Source organism: Phoxinus phoxinus (genome assembly GCF_949152265.1).
Source record: "Phoxinus phoxinus genome assembly, chromosome: 6".
Lineage (NCBI taxonomy): Eukaryota > Metazoa > Chordata > Actinopteri > Cypriniformes > Leuciscidae > Phoxinus > Phoxinus phoxinus.
The window spans coordinates 32,791,518-32,807,071 of NC_136881.1; the positions used below are offsets into that span (position 1 = coordinate 32,791,518).

The window sequence follows — 15,554 nt, forward strand, 5'->3', positions numbered from 1 at the left end:
AGAAAGAGGAAGGACTGATCCAAGGCCAGCTGAATCACTCAGACTCCAAACAGTATATAACTCAACTGAGGCAGCAGATCGCTGAACTCAAGAACGAGGTGAGGTTTTCACAAACAAACACACCCATACATGCACTAGTATGCAAGTTCAGCTGATATCTGTAGCAGTCTTTGCACTTCGTAATCTGTGATCAGAAAAAAGTCCATAACATTTCAATTGTAGCTACATTTGTATTTATTCCTATTATTATGGATATATCCTACATATATTCCTTTTATACGTTTTATAGTCTGCACTTTGCCACCATTTTTCTTAGTACGCTTTTCGAGCGGTTACCTTTCTGCCTCATTTTCGAGTGGTATTGTAGTGCTTTTCTTAACATTTGGGACCCTCCCTAACCACAATAAAAACCACTCGAAAATCTTTTTCCCCATTCCCCCTCATATGCCCTCACACACACAGACGGCTTTGATGGTTTGATACTGTGGTGCTTTACCCACGCACCCAGTCACAACCCGGTCTCACGCACTTCATGTGATCATCTTGCTCATTTGTAGAAAAACCTTTCGTGACAGGGGGGTGTGAGAGTGTGTTGACATTCTCTTTCTCTTGAATGTATTTCCCTCCGTTTCACCTCTCTGTTCACGTATCACTCCGTCTTTCATCTCTCGTTTTCATCCCTCTTTTTCGTTTTTGATTTGGTCATCGCCACTCACGTTTCCTCTCGCTCGATAGCTTGTGTCAGTGTTTACATACAAATTTGAAGTGATTATGCTCCAGTTTCATGGTTACTGTAATCACTGAGTTGAGATGCATTGTGGGCGCTTTCAAAGGACGGATTTACATCAGCGTTTTACATGTGCTCATATTCAGCCATGAAATCAGGTCACCATATGTTCTGTTGTGACAAAGATTTAGAATCATTTTTGATCAAAACAAATCAACTTGAAGAAACCCTGCAGTCTTATATAACAATATAAGTGCGAATTTTAGAGTGACCTTTTTTTGTACTTTAACAGTATAGAATAACTGGTAAATATTCTAATTGGGGGTTTCGATACTGTCAAATGAATCTGTTCTAACTACCGGTAGCTAATTTATCTTTTACCATGACAACTGTTTCTGTTATATATTGTGTATGTATTTGGGCTGATTAAAATTTTTTACATGAAATTCCAAAGAATTAATCAAATTATTTGCAATTAATCGCTCATCACTATTTAGACAGAACATTTAAATAATTCAAAAACATTCATTCATTTTATTTATGGTGGCTGACAAATGCATTGAATAGACATCGCAAAAGGTGGCTTTAGGTAGCAATATATATCAATGCATTGTTTTATTACCATCAATACCATGTCATTGAACATAAACCAGTCACTAGCCTCCAGTTCACGACCAGCTATTTCTATTAAATGTGTCTGGTGTCAAGGCTGTCTATATATATTTTTGCCTTTCACCACTGAATGTGCTTTTCATTAACATGTACTTTCAAAAAAATCTCGGTGATGTCCTAATTCGGAAGTGCTGTGCACTGACTTTTGCTCTGTGGTTTTGGCTGAAACGAGATCAACCAGACAGAGGAAGTGAGAGGTGGGGCTTGTGTAGATGATTGTCTCAGGAAGCTTTTCCATTGGTTAACCACAGCCCCGCCCACTCCCTCACTCACAAATTGCTAAAGGACTTATTGGGAAACCCATGACGTTTCAGATCTGAGATTTAAGCAGAATACCTGTTTTAGTCTCTCACGAATGTTAGGACAGACACACACATACACACGCAATCACACTCACTTAGGCTCACTGACTCAGAAGGGAAGATCTGAAATGAGAGCGAAAAATTGTGGTCCATTTCTGTCACGCAAGAAAATCCACTCACTACGTGATTCACACACATCTATAGGTAGTCGCATATTCACCAAGGGCACATGTAGATTTAAGCATACAACTGGTACAACAAACGTTACATATCAAAACAAACATGCAAAAAGTCTTGAAGTTCGATATATATATATATATATAGGTAAATAGATAAAACCACTAAATTCCTATTAAAATGAAACACATACATCTTGTAGTGCTTCTTTTCGTGCAAAAATGTATTTTAGCATTTGTGAATTGTATAACATTTCAGTAAAAAGCCTCTTAATCAATTTGGTAACACTTTATTTTAAGGCGAGTTACAGGTTACATGTACTTGCTATAGAAATAACAGTAAATTATGCATAATTACAAGTAACTAACCCTATAGTAGGTACATGTAGTTAATTATTATTATTCAGTACTTATTTGTGTAATCACAGTAACAACATCTCCAAATAAATCGTGATCATCAATTAAAACCAAACCACAGGGGTGTTTTACAGAGAAATGACATTGACAGACTGATCTTAATCACGTTGCATGTGTATACTTTGCTGTAACACCTCTCTGATAAGCAGAACTCAGCACACATTGAAGACCACTAATGGTTGCTATGGAAACATACCAACCTGTTGAAAAAAAATTGCGGTAAATGTGGTGCTGTGTGCCTTTTAATGTCAACGTTTTTATTTTACAGATAATTAATAGTTTGATTCTCAGAAAAATAAACCCCATTGTCAGGTTTAACGCTTTTTTAACAGGTCAAGAGTGAGTCAGTGATTTATTTTACAGTGTCTATTTTAGCTAATCTTGTTCTTTTTTTATGGTTATGAATAAATTGCATCACTTTCATAGTGTATGTTGTTTTTTGGATGCTGTGCAGCACTTCCTGGTTCTACGTCAGAACGGTTCCTCACTATTGGCCAGCTCCTGCGTCAGCATCACACGCATGAGTCATGGTACTCACATGATCAGCGTCGGCCAATAGTAAGGCAGCGTTCTGACGTAGAACCCGGAAGCGATGCACTGTTTACACTACATCAACAGCGTAGGAGAATAACGTGGAAGAGAAGAGATGGTTGAATAAAGTCATTATTTTGGGGGGGTTCGCGCACAAAAAATATTCTCAACACTTCATTTCTTTACCCCTGTAGTCACATGGACTATTAGATGTCTTTACTACCTTTCTGGGCCTTGAAAGTTGTAATGACGTTGCTGCATATGAGTGGTTCAGAAACCTCTCGGATTCCATCAAAAATATCTTCATTTGTGTTCCAAAGATGAACAAAGTTCTTATGGGTTTGGAACAACATGAGGGTGAGTAATTAATGACAGAATTTTCATATGGTTTTAGTTTTCGTTTTACTCAACTATAATAACCCTGGCTAGACGGGCACCGATATGGAATATACTCCCTTGAAAACAGGTCTTTTCTGCAGGGCTGTGCATTTGTAAGAATATTTGCTGGAATATAGAACTTGTCAACCTTCTCTTGAACATTTTAGATCAGGCAGCTGCGGGGACAGCGCTCCAAGTTCCAGAATACCAGTGGTGGCGCTTATCAGGACCTATGTTTGGAAAGCCCTGCGTCTGCAGAAGGCGATTACCTCAGTTCAGACGAGGACCTTCTTCAGAGCCACCTGCCTGTGACCGCCCTGTATCCGCATCACTCGTCACCTCGTCTGGACAGTCAAGGCAGCACGGACAGCGATGGAGAGGAAAGGAACCCCGTTCAAAACCCCTGCCAAGACCCTCTGCCTAACCAGCAGCAGCTTTACCCGGGCATGGTGTGTGCCGAAGGACTCGAGAACTGAGATTCCTTGAAATTGTGGGACAAGGACAATTGAAAACTTTAGAAAAAGACATGATTAGACTGCACAAAATGCACACACATATAGCGTGAGAGAGAGATTATGTACATTCACCCAAAAGCTGTCAGAGGTAGGGCAGGAAACTGATGCATAGCGCAACACTCTCATAGTATATGTTTCCCTTACTCTAGCTGTGTCCGAAATCTGAAAAAAACGCCGCCTTTTCTGGCTATATACGGAAGTATGAGGGCACCAAGGCATATCCCGATCCAAGTTTGCCTTCCATCTGTTCGACTTATAATGTTGCCACAATCCTGTGCGTTCAGTTTGGCGGTTCGTGCTAAAATGACATCTGATCAAGAGATTAGAAATACAAGATTCTTTTTCATGTCTTTGAAAACTCAAGTACATTTTACACAGAAAATGCATTGTATTCACACAAGTATTTCTTTGGTTTATGTCTAAACTTCACTTGAATTTGTTCTAGATCATTAGACGTGACGTTTGGTGTCTTGGAAGCTGGCCTGAAACTAGTTTCCTAAGGCGGTACGTTCATACAAATACATGGCAGCTGCCTTCGGTTTCGGACACAGCCTCTGTGTCTCTCTCTCTCTTATTCTTTCTCTTTGCCTTACTCTCTCTTTTACTGTCTTTTTGTCAGCGTGTCTGTTGCGCTACATGTAATTCTGAAACTTATTGTATTCATAGGACTGAATTTGGAGTTCTGCGTACCATATACCAACATACGTATACACATACGTATATATATTCTCCTCTCATAGTGCCAGAAAGTTTGGTCATTTTCGCCATTTTCTCTTATCAAAGAAAACAGTGTGGCTTTGAAACTACCTCTGTCTAAGGGTGCTTTCACGATTGCTTGGTCCGAACCCGAGTTTGATTGCTCCCCCCTTGTCACGACGCAGGAGAAGGCGGTAAAACGGATAGCGTTGCTCAACTCACTTTTATATTATGTTTTTTTAACATTTGGTTTTGTTTTCCAAGCGTCAGCACATAACGGCACTTGCGTCTATCTGCCACGTATGTACTGCAAATGTTCTTAAGAGTGCGGGAGTCCATTTCTGCTGAAGGCAAGCAGAAATGAGATATACATTCTCTCTGCTTGCAGTGCGTAAGTCACACTTGTCAGGAAATTGAGTGAGAACACACACAAACACAAACGGCCAATCATAATTCGCATACTTGTGCACTATTCTTTGCCGTTTTGTAGTATTAAAAGTGCGAGTAGTGTGTTCACACTGGAAATTCCTAAAAGAGAGAGTACACTTTAAATACTCGGATGATGCACTTAATAAAGTCAAAACATGAAGTGTGGAATGTTGGACACTTCATCCACTCATCTTTCACAGCTTTAATTAAATAGCGGAGGGCGAGGGGCTTTCAGACCGATGTTGGATGACAAAATAACCTTATAAAATTCATACACTGTTGAGTACATAGTATATACGTGCATAGTGTAGGGTTGGGTACCTTTTGAATTTGAATGATTCCGATACTTATCGATTCCTAATTTCGATTCCAATAAGGTCAAAAACTTACATTAAAAACATACAATTGCATTGTAGCTGAATACCATCAACAAAAATCATCCAGTTAAAAAACACTTACACAAGGAACATTTGCCTAACTAATATACATTTCAACTAATATAAATGTCTTTATTAAAGACAAATAAACACTCAGTAATTAAAAAAAAACAAATAAACAAATTACATTACAAATATAGTTACAAAAGTTATTCAGTCAAAAACAGCAACTCTTTGTCTTTCGTTGTTTGATTAACGTTATTATAGAGATAGCAGCAGGAATATTAGACTGCTGTCACTTTAAAAGCCCCATGGATCCAATATACTGTTATGCGTTTTCTTTGTCAACTGTTTACGTTCACTTAAGACATAACCGACTGTGTTTACGCAAATATAAAAAAAAAAAATTACTATTCAGTATGAGAGGTGGCTTTCCGTGCACACTTTTTGGATGTGTGCGCAGCACATAAAAAAAGTACCCCAGACCCCCCTGTTTTAGGCGGACTTGGGGACGGTTCGCGGATGCGCACCTGAGTTCAGAAAATTAACGTTCACATCATCCAAACAAACCCAACTCTTACGTCAATCGAACGCGCGCACATAAAGTGCCAGTGTGAAAGCACCCTAATTTAACCAGACGTTCCCTTTGAGCATATCAAATTCACCAATACAACAGCCATCTGGCTTGAAATGAGGTGACAGAGGAGAGAAATATTAAGCAGGAATACACACTGAAAGTTTGGATTAGCAACATCCTATCAAATCTTTGGCTTTGGAAATCATAGGATTGTCACGCTCAGTTGGTGCCTAACGTAGGGACCATCTCTCTCTTTGTCTACCGTTTCTTTAGAGGCTTGCAGCAGAAATGGTGCTGGACGTTCTTCATTTTTCTGTATTGTTCTTCTGAAGAGGATGTGCACCTCTTATGTTTTTCTCAAACGCAACAGACACTACAATCACTTTAATGAGAGGTAAAGGCTGAAGGAGAATAAGAATGAACAAAGTGGTATTATATAATGTAATAGGGATGTTAATAGTTGCATACATAGATGAATATTACCGTAGCTCATCCATGTATTTGTGTGTGTTTTATACAAAAACAAAGGTGATCAAAATTTTGGATGGACAAAAAATCCATTGCAAAAGAAAACTATTGTGTGTCAACATTGCCAAATGTTTATTTTTTATGTTATTTATGTTTATTTCATGTTTTTATTTTTTAATAATGTACATGTACTTCATGCATACAGAGGCCAAAATATTTAATTCATACTATTCTTCTGTGCCAATCCTGAAAAACAGCTTGAGGCTGAAACTACAGGGTCTCCAGAAAAGAGATTAGTTTAAAAAAAAGGGTAAAGAAAAGAAAAACAACTGCTGCTATGACATTTCTAGTTATTTTATTATTATTTTTAAATATGTTCACAAGGATAACCCCTCTCCCATGTAGAGTAGATCTATATGTCCAAGATATACTGTGAACTTATTATTGACTTGATGCTCCTCGGCAATGAGTTGCCTAGACTTGTATTCGAACTTGATTTGCATTTCTCAATTCCGCGTTTAACCACCAGTTATAGTCAGTTACTGATCCTGACTTTTAATGGTTAACATGAGATGTTGAGTTTGTGCCGATTCTAAAGCAACTTCCTGAAGCGTTTGTGATGACTTGCTCACGGTTGTGTTATTGAAGAAAGTCTTTTTGACTTGTAGAGCTACCGCTTGCTTGCGTTCGATTGGACTACAGGTTTACAAACAAACGTAACTACTAAACTAAATGACAGCTGATGCGAAACAATGTGAGATTTTGTATATATGCGTATATTGATAAGACTTTTCTTCCTTTTTAAGCGAGTTTGGTCACCTTAATTATTCTACCCACTATTTCGTAACCCGTCTAAGACTTCCATCTGTCTCAGTACTGTCTACGATGTCGTGTTTGTCTGACCACACTTGGTGCATCAGTGTCATTGCCTTTCCCCACTACTGCCTCATTCTGCTAAAGCTCACTGATCATTGCATTAATCCGACATTTTAGGTGTTTACATGACTTTCTGAGAGCGAAACACTTCCGTCCATCTGCTCAGACGAGACATTTGCACCCTTTATTGACAAAAAAACAGTGAGAAGCTGCTCTCAGTCATATCTCTGACATTGATGCATTGCAAGACGTCAAAAAAGGCATGTGCTGAATCTGAATGGGAAGCCGTTTAAGTGTGTTGAACGCTTAAAAGCATAAAGCATATCTACTTTTGAGTGGCCAGCTCTCAAGATAATCTGGGGTTGCTGTTTTACCTTCTCACAGTGTTGTATCGACTGACACTTGTCTTTTGTTTTCTGCTAAATTGTTTATGAATGGAAATGATTGCGTGGAGTGGCTATTTTTCCTTTCATCAAACCTGCTATAACCCTTTTACTTCTTAAAATAGCTTATGGACATGTTATAGCTGAAAGAAAATAGACTGAAAAATAACAGTGCAAAATTAGTCCAGTCATAATATGGTATGCATACAGACTTTTATTTTGTTTCATTTTGCAGTACAAATGAAAACTAAACTAAACTAAACACCTCTTGAATCAACTCCTGCTAGTTTTTACTCTGATTTAGCTCATTTCTTCCTGTTCCACAATGACCTCTGTAACATTTAAAACCATCCACAAAACTGGTTTCAGAACTGTGTAACGCTTATAAACTGGGGTTCTTTACAAGAAAAGCAGCGAGTAAAGGAAGTTGCCGTGCACCGTTCATTCGCTGGTCTTCAAAGCGAAACCTCAGGGGGTCACAGTAGATGCAGAACTTATTCAAGCAGTCGTTTTACCAACATTTGTTCTGGTTTGGGACTGTTGGATTTCAAACAGTCGAAGGAAACTGTCCTCACAACTTGGTTACAACACACAACGGTTTTGTGGTGTGCGTTTTAGCTTCTGAAGAATATTTGCTAATAGGAAATCAGAAATGTCTGTTTTGAAATTACCTTGAGAGAATGAGTTGTTTGAGTCGATTTTGTTTTGAAGTCCTTTTTGTATGGTCAAACACATTTCTTTCTCACATTGAGCTTTCAGCCATCTGGCTAAATTATTTTGTGATCTGAAGAAAAAAAGGATGAATGAAAAATGTTAAGGTGATGATAACGATGTGGTATTATGAGTTAGTTTTCACTGCATACATCTCAGAAACACTGTATCACTGTTCCAGTTGAAGCTGAATACCTTTATATGCTGTTATTTGCAGCATCTTTCATGAGTTTTATCTCTCACCATTTTTGTTTTTTGTTTGTTTTTTAAGGTTGTCATGTCAACAATGTTCATAATGAAACTGATTTGTTTCCTAACTACATCAACACCACTGCATAATGCACCCGTGTATGCTTGCAAACCGCTGTTCAAAAGAACACTTTTCATGTATTGTTTATATGCCTCCTATATCAGGATATGTTTTAAATGGTAGTATACTAAATCATTCCAACGAGACCTGTTTCTTTTTGTCCTCCTCTTTTAAGATGAGAAGAAAGTGTGGTGTACCCTGCCTTATTTATTTATTTTTATTTATTTGATTTATTTTTGTATATAGCGCATGTAATGTCATCAGTCTCAAGCAGAAATGTGCATACTATGCATTGTATGTTTTCAGATGTAGTATGACTGCTATTTCAAACACAGTGTGCATTAAAACAGCAACCCCAAAAGCAGAGGTCAGAACGTCATATCACATTATGCTTTCAGGTGTAGCCATATTAAATAAATGGCCAGCGAGGGCATGAAGTCATAAAGCAGAGGCTGATCTGACATCATCTCCTCTATAGTGCTCCAATAGCTGCCTTACCTCCTTTCACCAGTCTGTAAATGTCCAATAGTCTCCCTGTTACAGCCATCAATTTACATCCTCTCTCTCCTACAATTTTACTGATGTGTTATTAAGAATGACAGTACTAAAGATTATATAAATGGCAATGTTATCAAATGATGATCCAGTGTTCTGTATTTGATGATAAATAAAATGTATTTAAAAAAAAAAAAGAATAAACATTTACATTCGCAAAGTTCACATTTTGGTATTGTGTAGGTATTATTTTGCATTAATTATGTTAAAAAATGTCATTATTTTCTCATTGTAATCATTGGTGGTCAAAGCAGCTGAAGACAATATGCAAAACTTATTTTAGGCTACTATATTGTGTTTCAATAATGGTCTTTATTGTTTTGTGTTTTGATGGGATTTCATGATACTAGGCAATATTCACTTCTGAATTATGCAACATTTATGTCTATATAAAATAATACAAATATTAGAAAAATATATAGTAAAAAAATATATATAAATTCATCTAAAATGACTGTAATCCAACAGAGTAATCAACAGAAGCTCATGGCGATTCGTAACTATTTTACGTTTTGGGCGAATTGGTGACTCATTCAATTGTTTTCATATAATCTGCTTAAACACCAGTGACGGGTGTGTTTAGGGGTGGACCATCAATTGGAATTCATACAAAATCAGGTTCACTGTAAAAAAAAAATTTGCACATAATTCAACTTAAAAACTTCAGTTACTGCCTTAACAGTTTAGAGAATCAAAATGGCTGTACAAGTCATTTTTAACTCTTTAATCGTGCCTATAGTTAAAGCTTGTTTAACTGGGGGGAACATTTTTATTTGAAAAAATATATATATTCGTTAATAATAATACTAATAAAAATATTAGTTTAATGGAAAAATATTATGTTGCTATGCTATGACTTACTGATCATATGATTTTTTTATAGTGTTGGTATGAAAGGGTCTGACTTTGGAGCCCATTGACATGTGAGGGTCAGTAAATGAGGACAGTATGTTCATTTTGAGTGTTCTATCAATTTAAGCATGGATTAGGGCTGCACGATATAAGAAATTGACATTGCCATATTTACTTTTTCATATATATATATATATATATATATATATATATTGCAATATGAAAAAGGTTTCAACAGATGCATAACTCTATTTGGAAATAATTAATAATTCTAGAATAATTGGGATTATTTTGTGGGGGACAAAATGCAAAATGCAGATTTTGTAGTGAATCTGCATAGAAAATCATAAACAAATTAGCATTAGATAAATACAATATAACAAAGATACAATTGAAATAAACAGTGATTTAGTTTGTTTCTATTTAAATCTAATAGTATTAGGGTACAGACATTAAATAATCAAATGTAAAAAGCCCTGCATAGTCTTCACTGTATAAATTAAATATAATTAATTAATACACAAAAGTTAATCTCACTTTGTATTTTGTTGTTTGATAAACATTAATGACTCAGACAGCAGCAGGTATATTAGGCTGCTGTCACTTTAAGAACTAATGCACTGATATATTGATAGCATATATTGATATGCATCTGTTTTCTTTCCTTCATGCAAGCCATAAGCGACTGTGTTTACGAGGTTTCTTGCAGAGACTGGCATTTTGACATAATTTTGCCCAAACAGTGCGTGAATTCCGTATTCCGTTCTCTTTTTCCGTCTTTGCGTGCTCAAATGGTTTCAAATTGCTTGAATGTTTAAACTGACAAGACCTAAAACACGAGCAAATGATACATTCTCACTCTATGATGGTTAAGCACATATCGAGCCGCCCATGGATTTAGCATCATGCAAAAGTAATTATTTGTGGTTAGAAATTGAGTCATGTGAAGTTATTATGCTGTCCCCCTAGGAAACCAGTTCCATATTGAATAAAACACTTTTAATTAGGCCAATTAAGTCTTCATCTCATGTGTGTAGGCCTACATCATTTATATTTTAAACGTACACTCTAAAAAGTAATTCTGTTGATCATTACATTAACTTAATATTGTGCATAATTTAAACTCAAATTAATTTGTTAATTGGATCTTTTTTTTTATTAAGTTGTTGTAACTTTAATTAAATTGTCCTGACAACTTGTAAGTTTGAAAATTAAGTTGGATAGTGCATTTCTGGTGCAGCGTGCTTTAGGGAAACACCTGCTAGTCTTTAATGCTGTTATGTTTGATATTTAAAAGAGTTTTGGTAATGTTGAAGTTTTGTGGTTATACCTGCATGTTCTGGCTGATCACACTAAATGTGTCTCTATAGCACGCAGTGTGTTTATCGTGTAATTTATACGCGAAAATTAGTTTGTACGCATAGGATACTCATGGGTTGGTTAGGGTATAGGTTTAGTAGTGGTGTGAGGTGTGTATTATACGTTTGGGTAGAATTAATGGTGTGGGGTGCGTGTGTATTACACGCAATGAAGTGCGTATCAAATGCACGCGTAATTTTCGCGTAAATTGCAGACGCATTTACGGTAAACGACTTTATAAGCAATGACTGGGTTAATGCCATCGGCAAGTAATATCTTATTTGTTCATTAAAAACTAAATAAGATAGCTGTGGATTTGAACTGAAATAGAACAGATTAATTGGTTCAGGACTCCAACTCAAGTTGTTGGAGCAACTTAATTAGTTAAGTTGCAAGTTATCAACTTTCTTTTTTTTAACTAAAAAGTTCCTGTAAATGGTTGAAAATAATTTAATTCAAAGTTGTTATAACTCTCAAATAAAATGTGCACTTTTTTTATTTATTTTTATTTTGTATTGAGCCAACATTATTTAGAGTGATCATTTTCTTTATGTGGAAAACATTTTTAAAACTGGCTTAACCAATAAACCTAGTCTAACCAAGCTATGAGAGTTTCTTCCTATTCTCCGCCCTAGTGAAAATGTCAGGTTGGTTGGCCTAAATGCATGAGGACTTAATGTCAGTTATCTACATGGTGTCAAGGCATGGGCAAAAAAAAGCAAAGTCTTGTTGCACCTCACACAACCACATTCTCCACGGTTCGTCAGTATTTCTACAGTCTCATCACTTTTCCCTCTCTTCCTCTCTTCTTCACCCATCTGCATGGGGGTCTGAAACTGTTTGCTGCTTTCCTATAGCAAATTTGAGTTAGAATGATGTGTCAATCACACCTTCAAACCCATATCGCACTGGTAGGCCTATTTATGGTTTAGATTTGCAATGAATGACTATTGCAGAATTTTTGCAACTCAAGAGTGATTTTTATTAGTCACATCAATGCACAGCTGAACAATAAGTGCTTTTCAGATACGCAACTGAACGTGTTTTCTTTTCGATGAGACCACCCTGATTTATTTTACTGGTAGTTTTCCTTCGCACTGCAGAAGCAGTTAGTTAGTATCAGTCGGGTTTGTAGTTTGTAGAGCTCGAGGCAGAGCGCGCGGCGGAAACTGACGCGTCTGTGGTCGGCCGGTGCTGTGAACGCGCGTTACCTCGAGAAGTTTCAGTTTTGCTGCGCTTTAAGGAACGCGCACCTGTCCTCAGTGATTTATTACTGCTGGTGACAGAGACACATACGACGCCGTAGTTCGGCCTAATCTCTTTGAAAGATACAAGTGCATATCATATAGGCTACTGCATTTAATGTGCATGTTATTTTAGAAACACCTAGAAAAACGATTGGCTGGCTCTGGGCGCATCTACTGGTAAGTCGTGACAATTTATTTAAGATAAGTTTAAGATAAGTTCGTATGGCATCTTTGGCAGTAAACTGGCTGGATATTTTTGAAAATAGCAACATTTTTGATTTGAAATTAGGTTCAGGTTTTATCGAGTTAATATTATGTTAGCCTATACAAAATCGTGTCATTCAATTTTGATAATAGCATACCCTAAAACCGCATGTCCACATTAATACTTTAAATAATTAAATCATATATTAATCTTAAAAAATAAATAGGCCTACATATATTTAAAACAATAGACTACGGTTCCCTGGAAGTAAGGGGTTAATATATTAGGCTAGCCTATGGGGTTTTGCAGATATTTATGTAAAACATTTTTTTAAAGTAGCCTATATGCTATGTAATATCAATATCTAATATTATTTTTCTATATTCACTATGAGTTAAACAAGGTTACAAAAGGTCGGTTGATGTTTAAAATTAATAATTTGAAGTAGCCTAATCACAGATTTTTTTTTTCTTCCATTGGTACCTTGCAATACCAGAAACACAAAATGGCTTCTGGCTTTAATACATTTGTGATATGTTTAATCAACAGTAAGATGTCAGCAAAATATTTTCAGTTTGTGGTGATTCAATAGGCTAGATTTAAAAAAACTTTTAAACCACTGTAGTCTATTCATTCATTCATTGAATCAATGGTTAGAATTGCTTTTTATTTTTCAAACTTTATACAATTTTTAAATATTTGTTTTAGGTTTTGGAGGCTGCATTTGTCCCAGTACCCAAGAATCAGTGAGTAATTTTTTGTGTGTGTGTGTTTATATTTTACCAACCTCATGATGTCGAAGGATACCAAACATGACCAAGACCAAAGTGATTTATCATAACAATTATCATCACTGTTTAAATTCAACTTACAGTATGAGCATTTAATAAACTCTAACGCAATACGATGAGGTAACATGCTCACCTTCAATTAATATATAAATTTTACTTATTATGCTGTTAAATATATATTTTAGGTACACTAGATACAGCCATTAAGGAGTTATTTTCATTTTTTTTTATAATATCAACTCAATAACAATATACAACAAAATAATAACAATATAAAATATTAGAAAATTGCCCCAATATTTAAATTTAAATGATTATTTCAACATATGCCTGTTTGACATCATAAAATGAGTCGATGTAAAATAGCAGGTGCTACAGAAATTCCTATATTCATATTTGAATAGAGTTCCCCTTGGCTAAAGCTCAACGTAACATCTAATTAATTTCTTTAAATGATTGTAGCCTATAATGAGAAGTCTAGTGTTTCAACAGAAAAACGCTGTCATAGTTCTGGTTAGCAGTTGAGAGTCTGACTTGCAAGATGACAACAGATATCCGTTTAGTATCCTGGGTTCGTATTTCACTAGTTATCAAAAAAAAAAATGCTTTATCCTTTTATTTGGGAAATACATTTTTGCCCTCATGAAGGCTGTTACTTGCTAAATATACTGAATCAAAGCCGATCATGCAAAGCGATATAGGAAACATTATTTTACACTCAACAGAATCTGTGCTATCCTCTATAGTGAGAAGAAAAAAGTTTAATTTTCCATAAAATTGTTCAATCAAAATTTGGTTTGTTAGTGCACAATATTCAATCCTCATTTAAATCAATGTTATGGTGAGATTTAACATGTCATGTCCCTGTATATTTTCCTCTCTCCTTCCCTGTCACTGGTTCTAGCTCTCTCTGTTCATCATGCCTCGTTCGTTTCTGGTGAAGAAGAGCAGGAAGGGAGGCTTTCGTTCTTCTCTTCCCATAGCTGACGTGCCCTATCTAGGCCTGGTGGGCTGGTCCATCCCAGTAAAAGTCACTACACTGCCAGAGGAACCAGGCCAAGAGATACAACCATATTCTCCAATCATGCAGCAAAACAGCACACTCAAGAGTCCCGATAATGGCTGGACAACAGGTATTGATCAACAAGATTTGTTGGGATCCTTTTTTTTTGGCAACAGCTTAAAAAAACACACACCTTTGCTTTTGTAGCAGAGCCAATAAATGTGTGTTGATATCATCAGATCGTCTTGTGTGATTAATACTGGTTCTTCATTGGTTTCTGCAGATCCAGCAGGTTTCCGGTACGGCCCTCCTCCTTCTCCAGTGCCCTGGTTACCTGTCAACTCTAGAGACATAGCAGACAAGCAAGCGCTCAACAGCAGAGACTGTTCTCTGACGAGTCCTCGGAGGGACCTGGGCCCCAAACACTGCAGCTTATGTGGCAAGGTAGAACATTTTGCGTCAAAAGTTAATAATCATAAGACAATGATATGTTCTTATGTAACACAAATGAAACACTGAAGCAATTTGTGTTTCAAATCCCCTGTGTGATCAGGGGTCACTTGATCAGATCCCCCAGTCCATAAATAATACATGACAAAACATTTTCCTTGAGTAGTACTTACTTAGACTATATTTTGGCCTCTCAAGGCTTTCCAGTGACAGGGCGGAAAGCTTTTCACTTCCTGGCGTGTCTTTTAACAGGTCCGTTTTGAACTTTTCCATTAGGTTTACTCGTCTCTTGCTCGCCTGGAGTCTCACGTGTACAGATCGCATGGTAGTCATCACCTTGGACGGTCTCTGGTATTCCATGACAGCAAGGACCCAGTGATGGCATGCAGGGTAAAGGTACGAACATTAGTTTGCAATGATTTTTGTCTTTTCACAATGAAAAGTTAAATGTCTCCCTCTGGTGCTGAGTCCTGTAACTGCAGCCTTCGTTAGTATGTAGTATGTAGTTTAGTAGGCCTATACCTTTTTGTTTCTGTACATGCGAGTA

At 36.6% G+C, this 15,554-nt stretch overlaps 1 protein-coding gene across 2 annotated transcripts in view; it reads left to right on the forward strand.

The window, feature by feature from the left end:
• The window catches only part of evi5l (ecotropic viral integration site 5 like), a 49,512-nt gene that overhangs the window by 32,914 nt on the left and 1,044 nt on the right, over positions 1-15,554 (forward strand). Inside the window, exons 19-22 of one of the 2 annotated variants that reach the window (XM_079616684.1) lie at positions 3-98; positions 3,371-3,578; positions 14,841-15,001; positions 15,284-15,403. In XM_079616684.1, coding sequence (XP_079472810.1) covers positions 3-98; positions 3,371-3,578; positions 14,841-15,001; positions 15,284-15,403 — 585 coding nt within the window. Of the gene's footprint in view, positions 1-2; positions 99-3,370; positions 3,653-4,163; positions 9,260-14,840; positions 15,002-15,283; positions 15,404-15,554 lie in introns of those variants that run through there. The other variant, XM_079616683.1, reaches the window with a different exon arrangement.